We start from the raw sequence: 6,866 nt of genomic DNA, 5'->3' as shown, positions 1-6,866 counted from the left end.
TGGACTGATGAGGAACATGGACACTGGGTGGTAGCTATTCAGGCTGGAAGGAGCCGGCTGCCAGATCCCCATCTCTTTCTAGTAACTGCCTAATGGCCTTCACTTGCTATTAAGTGGTCTCAGGTGGGTTCCCCAAACCTTGGTCATCCCAGGGTTCCCAAAGGGTAGACAAAAAGCAGCCATTCAGCGTGGCGTGGGAATACTGCATGCAATGACAGACAGGCGGCCAGGCTGCTGGATTGCAGCCCCCTAAAGCCTCATTCACTAGAGCGACTGATTATGTATTTTAAATGCAGATCGCAACGTAACTAGATCCTAACTCCGGAAGTTAGCTTCTACTGGTTAATTACAAGACAGCTGGCTTAAAAACTGGCAGGTTGCGAGTAGTGGGAGTTCCAAAGCTGCAGAAAGACTCGGTGGCTTCACGCTCGATTGCTAAGATCACAGAAAGAAGCCAGGGGGTCTGAAGATGGTCAGAATTCCCCGTGGGGAGCAGGAACGAGTATTGTCCTGGTGCCTTTGGGGCACTGGTGGCTGGAGAAGCCAGGTTACATGCACACCTCCTTTCCCAAGTTCAATATCTGAAAATTCAAGACATTTCTTCTTTCTACCCTTCCATACTCAAAAGGGTCTGGAAGTGACTCAGGAATGACAAGGGGTATGAAATCTCTCTTTTTAATTAAGGTTCATTAGTTCTTTTTTTATTTTCATTAGAAAAACAAAACCCCATTGTTTGGTCTTTGGCGACCAGAGAGTATGATTTCTAACAGCAAATATTTCAACATCAGACTTGTAAGTCTCACTACAGAACAGAACCCATCACTGATTTAAGACCTACTCATGATTCTGGAGCAGATTAAAAAAAGAAGTAGTTATTTCAAGAAAGGAATAGTAGATGAATGTGGAAAAGTCCACTCTTAAAGGCCATTATTATGCATTTTCTTGAAGAATCTTATGTAGTAAAATAGAAAGCTCATGATTTGTAGAAATGTGCACAAATCCAAGAGAGGAATATGGAAGGGAAAATTGTCATTCTCCCAATTTAAATTAAAAAAAGATAAAACACTTGAAATCCGTGTTTCATGTATTAGCAAAAAAATAAATTCTAATGATTCTAATTACCATTAGCTTGTTAATGTCTCCATCTGCAAGATGCTGCCAAGTTAGTGTACAACTTTACCTCTGAATACACAACTAAATTCAGGGTAAAAAGACAAACAATCCTGACTGAGGACTGCACGTGTTCTAGAGAAATCAAAGAAATTATTGCAAATGTATAACCCCATCTGTCCAGCAAATGAAATGTTCTGAGACAAATGTAGACAGACGTAAGGATGGAAAGTGGATAAAAAAGAATGCAGTACTGACTGTGAGATCTCATGAAGACAGAATGTCACAAACTGTCACCACAGGACAAGCGTACAAGCCATGCCACTGAACACAGTGCCTTTCAAGTGAATTCACTAGTGTAGGCGGAGAGCAACATTGTCTTTGCAGCTGGAGGAGAGCACACGTCATTTAAACTTAGGAGGAGGCAACCAGCGCGACCAGTGAGGTGGCTTTCCTGGTGGTGTGAATCCAGAGGGACCGCGGATACATCTCCTTCTGGAATCCTGTTCTCTTGGAAGATAGCAGCAGCAGCAAAGGTACAATGTCCTCTACTAGACTTTACTCATCTATGTTCTCTTTCTTTGCACTGTAAATATTCTGCACCGTTTCATAGACAAACTCCAGGTCTTCTGGATATCGAATTTCTAGCTCAGCGTTTGGGATGTAGTGAGTGCCGGTAAACTCTGAGAAATAGCGTCCGACATCCGGGTGCGAGATTTCTTGAGGCTCCACGTTATATTCCAAGTTTTCTGTTGGCAAAGAGGCACATGGACACTGACGTTAACTTCCAATGTCTGCAGCAGCTTTTCTCAGAGAACCTCCTACCACCCTCTCGAGTGGCATTTTGGAGGTGGAAGGAAGGAAAGACCACAGATGTTACAGGAGGGATGGAAGCTCCTCAAATATGGAAACACTTCCCTATTCTCTGAGCAAGATGGAAGGCGCCCGCAGCTGCAGTGGAGTCGCCTCGACACTGCAAACTAGAGACACATCACCCCCGTGGTCGGACCTCACAAAGAGCCAAAGCTCAGGCCCAGATGGTCCTCACCATCTAAACTTCAGAAGCCACCTTGTCACTTGGATACAGGTGACCAGCTCAGACCTGCCACGCTAGGCCTACTGAGAGGAACCCTGCCACACAAATCACTCTCTCTGCACCCTCAGTCCCTGCTGCCACATTCATTGGCCATGCGCTCCCTCCAGCGAGCAGCCCCTTCCCAGGGTCAGTGTGAGGCCCAAACCCTAATCAGCCCAGCAGAGAAATAGAAAATAAGCCTCTGAATGATGATGATACCGCAGCAAGGTACTTAAAAGACTAAAGTCCTTTTGCATAGCTCACACCCCCATCTGTTTGGAACATGGTCCCCTTGGGGGCCCAATGGGAGGTGTCTTGTACACCTTTTGTTTGTTGTGCAACCCCTAATCCGGAAGAAGCCCAGCAATGGTCTCCATGACCTGGCTCCAGAAAGGGGCGGAGGGCAGAATCCTTCACACCGCGCATCCCCAGGGCCGCCTCCCTCCCGCCAAGCTGCAGCTACACCATGACTCAGTTCAAACACCTGACAAGCTAACAACAAGAGGACAGCATGTGGTCTCCTGAGCAGATGCCCCGAAACACAGTCAAGGCGCCCAAGGCCCAGCGTCCCGGCACACAGGGTGACACGGGCATTACCGGGACTGGGATGAAGCTGAGGCACGGAGTTCTGAATCTGGGCCCCAAGCTAGAAGTCTGTCTGCAGAGTCCAGGCAGGACACCCTGAGGTAAACGACTCCAGGAAAGGCCTGCTCAGTGCCCCTTCTGGCTCTGCAAAGGACAGGGACTGGGCTCAGCACATCTGCATGCTGGGGCTCTGAGCCTGCTAAGCAGTAAGAGCGGAAAGAAGGAAACCAGTTTCTTTATGGGAGGAACATGACAATGAGATTGGTAACTGTGTGTCTCAGTAAGGGAAAACACCAATCGTAAAATAAGGTTTTCAAAAAATGAACTTTAGGAGAACTGAAGAAGCACAGATCTTAACTGAGTAAAAGATGAACCAGGGAACACTTAAGTGTTCTGGAAAATCCTGAGCACTCTTTCAGGATGCCCTTGAAAACTGTCAGACATGTGCTTATTTAAAAATCCCCAAATATGAGTCATACTGGGGACAAACCGTCTCTGAGCCCGTGGCACCCCTTGCTCTCGAGGGGTCCCACCAGCAGTGTGTGTCTTTAGTGAACATCCTTGACAGACTCAGAGAACGGGGGCATTCTTCACGTGCTTATCTACACCAAAGTTGAAGCAGTTGAAGCATTTACCTGAACTGGGTAACTCCAGGGCAGCCTAGTATCCCACAGTCTAGGCAGTTGGCCCACCGCCCAGGCGAGTCCTTAGGGATGACAAGTGCTTTGCTACTTTCAATAATGGGCCACCACCCACGGCTCCTTGTACACATGTGTGACTGCGTGCTTAGTCAAGGAACAGGGGGAGCCACTGGGCTACAAGGGAATAAACACTTAAGGTTTTTATGATTTAAAAGAGAAGGTCGAAAGGTCCTGAGTTCAATCCCCAGCACAGAAGAGAGAGAGAGAGAGAGAGAAAGAATGTCAAACAGGCCCCTGCAATGGCTGCCATTGCATACCGACTCTCACATCACCACACTTGCAACCATGTACAGACTGCTTAGTACAGAGGTGTTAAGACAAACCATGAACAGGGATCTGACACATGATCCAGGCACACTATCTCCCCTGCAACTCAACCCCTGACCCTCCACTCTGAGTGGCTGACTTACATCCACAGCATCTGTGACCTCATTTCACTGGTACCTGAAAGTCCGTGTGGGAAGTTGGGACAGGAGTCGATGGTGGAGCAGGAAGTTACGAACACGCAAGATGCTGCTCAGGTGAAAGCTAAAGCTAACACAAGGAGGAAAGGATTTTCTTATACTCTGCAGACTAAAACTACACCATCTGTGTTTGTGGTTTCAATTCATTCTTCATCTCTCTGTGGAGGGTTAATATCAATGACCTCAAGTTAATAGGATCGCCGAGGCCAAAGGCAAGACGACTGGCCTGGATTCTTCTAAATCAAAGGCAGGACAGAAGGAGAGAAAAATGAAGAAAAAGAAACTGTTCTTGAATAATGCCTGAATCCTGATTTTTAAGCAACAACAACAAATTCTGCAAAAGATTTCTTGTGGCAACTGGGAAATCGGAAAGCTGAGTGAGCATCAGGTATTATGAAATACTGTATGTGCTAAGTGTGTTACTGCTTCAGCGCTGGGAAATGTCCTTATTCACAGATGCAAGATTAACAATAGTCTTTCAAATGGTAAAGTACTAAGCCAGAATCTCTACCTACAGAAGAAACACCATGTTACCTGCTGAGCCAGCCACCTGGAGGATCAGTGGGGTAACTGATGTTATGTAAGCTCACGTTCGAAAATGCTCTTGATCCTAAATTGTAAGAAGAGCCACATTTTGACACTCATTCCACTGGTGCTTCTAGTTTTCTCCCTGTCTCTGTCTCTCACTCTGGGACAAGAACTCCTTCCGCTGGGGTCTGGAACAACCCAAGGTGCCGAGGGACATCCTGAGTGGGGGGCAGACCCGGCCACTGCAGTCCTGAGCCGAGGACAGGGCAGTCAGCCCCGTCATTCCACAGAAATACTGGATATGAAGTACTGATCGGAAGACAGGGTGCTCGGGGAAGTGCAGGGCAGGAGTGAGAAAGGCTTGAGGAAGGAAGTGACGTTAAACCAGACCTCTGAAGACCTGGAGGTGAGTAAGGACGTTTAGGGAACAAAGACGTGAATGGCCGGGTAGCACGCATGGCAGGACGGGGTGGAGACGGGGAGGGGCCAGCCGAGGCTGCAGCGGTAAGGCTCAGGAAATGCCCACTGGGAGGGCAGGCCCGGTGGCAGCACCTCAGGAGGTGGTCAGGGACACAGGTGAAGTCCACTGCCGAGGAGCGGAGCAGCCACAGCTGTGCGGTGTGAGCTCAGACTCGCAAGGGAGCGATGCGCACGGTGGAGCCAGAGCAGAAAGAGCTGGTCTGGGTGGTGCCACGCAATGAGTGGGCACACACAGGGGCATCCGACAGGGGCCGCGGGAGCGCAGGGTGATGGCATGGGAGTGGCTTGGAGAACCCCAGTGCCCTTGGAGGCTGGGGGCTGTGCCAGACAGGCGGGGAGCCCAGAGGGACTTCTGAGTCACCAGCGCCCCGGGGCCAAGGAGAGGAGCCTGTGAAGGGGTCCTCCTCACCTCCGCCCCCACACTCCCGGAACAGGGGTCCCCGAGTGGCGTGGGAGAACCACGCAGAGCAGTGTGGGAACAGCTTTGGCACTAAGGGTGCTTAAGTGTCAAAGCCTCCAATTAAAGAAGGCGGGCTGTTCACATCATTCAAACTCACTCAGGTGCCATCTCAACTTTACAGGTGGTGACAGTGAGAGGCCGACATTAATTTTCCAGTAATGAGTACTTCGGCTGTAAAACCTCATGCTGCATGTTCACTCAGATGAGAGGTGAATTCCTTCGTGCATCTTCAACAGGACAAACTCAGGACACCTAAAGCCAAGTAGCTACTCCAAAAAGCCATTGTTTCTAGAAACTCAGCACCAAATGCTCCCAGTCTTCATGCCAACCCTAGAGACAATGACTGCCGGCAACGAAGCTGGGGACACGGGCCCTCGGTGCCGACGCCAAGAGAATTCCCGTGACTCTTGTGGCATCCGGTAAAATGCACAGTGTAAGACCGTACCACACAGCGCGTCACTTGATAACTTCCGGATCACTTTGAGTTTCAGAATTGACTGGAATGATTTTTGGACACAGCTTCCAAAGAGAAAGTGCATCACGCTGCAGGCTCCATCTGAGGGCCCACGGTCTTGCAGCACTGGTAGAGGCTCAACCCTCAGCCTCTGCTGAATTAATAATTAGTACACAAACTTCTCCCAGGCTTTTTCCCCAGTGCTGGGCCGTAAACCCTGGGATGTGCATGTGTGCGTGTGTCAGACAGGCTCTCCTTTTCCAGCCTCTGTGCAACGTCAGACTTTTGTTTTCGTTGTTTTTTCTGAGAGAGGGTCTCACTATGTAGTTCATGCTGGCTTTGAACTTAATATGTGGCCCTGGCTGGCCTCAAACTCATGCTGATCCTCCTGCCTCAGCCTCCTGAGTGCAGGGATCACAGGGTGTGCCACCAGACCTGGCATGCCTAACATTCTCATACCAGTATTTCTATCACTGGAATTTGGTCAAACTCATGTTCTGGTCCAGACATGAGCGTGCATCGTGATAGTTAGAGAAGGCTCTCTCCAAGGGACCCGGCTTTGAACTGACACTCACGTGCTCTAGTCTCTGCATGTGTAAAATGATGACAACGGTGGTGGCTCTGATGAAGCTAACATAGATTAGAAGGCTGCTGGTCACCCTATGACAGCATCCGTGCTTCCTTTAGTAATAAAACTCATGTGAATAGCTTGGTCAACATAAAATACACTCAAATTTGATTTAAACAGGGGAGCAATTCAACAGGGACAAAGGAAAGGCACACGCACAATGAAGGCCTGTCTCCTCGGGCTCCATTGGTCCCTACCTCAGGTACGCCCTGGCCCAACACCTGTTCAGGTTGGCAGTCGCCCCAAACTCCAACCAAAGTTACCGAGCCGCTGGCTGTTGGCTGAGGCAATTGATGCCTGTGCTGTGGACTGCAGTTCCCATAAATGGCCACGCGAGGGTGACCCTGGGGCAGAGTAGCTGGCTGCTAGTCCCCAGGCTAC

General features: G+C 49.3%; 1 protein-coding gene across 2 annotated transcripts in view; it reads right to left on the bottom strand.

The window, feature by feature from the left end:
* Positions 1-679: 679 nt before the first annotated feature.
* The window catches only part of Fbxo21 (F-box protein 21), a 31,324-nt gene continuing 25,137 nt past the window's right edge, over positions 680-6,866 (bottom strand). For both annotated transcript variants that reach the window (XM_010604095.1, XM_010604096.1), the window contains exon 12: positions 680-1,859. In XM_010604095.1, coding sequence (XP_010602397.1) covers positions 1,669-1,859 — 191 coding nt within the window. In that variant the 3' untranslated portion in view covers positions 680-1,668. The remainder of the gene's footprint in view (positions 1,860-6,866) is intronic.

This window comes from Fukomys damarensis, unplaced genomic scaffold (genome assembly GCF_012274545.1).
Source record: "Fukomys damarensis isolate Sample0158 unplaced genomic scaffold, DMR_v1.0_HiC HiC_scaffold_12, whole genome shotgun sequence".
Taxonomy (NCBI): Eukaryota; Metazoa; Chordata; class Mammalia; order Rodentia; family Bathyergidae; genus Fukomys; species Fukomys damarensis.
Note: the sequence above shows the minus strand (reverse complement) of the source record. Positions and strands in the feature narration are given on the sequence as shown.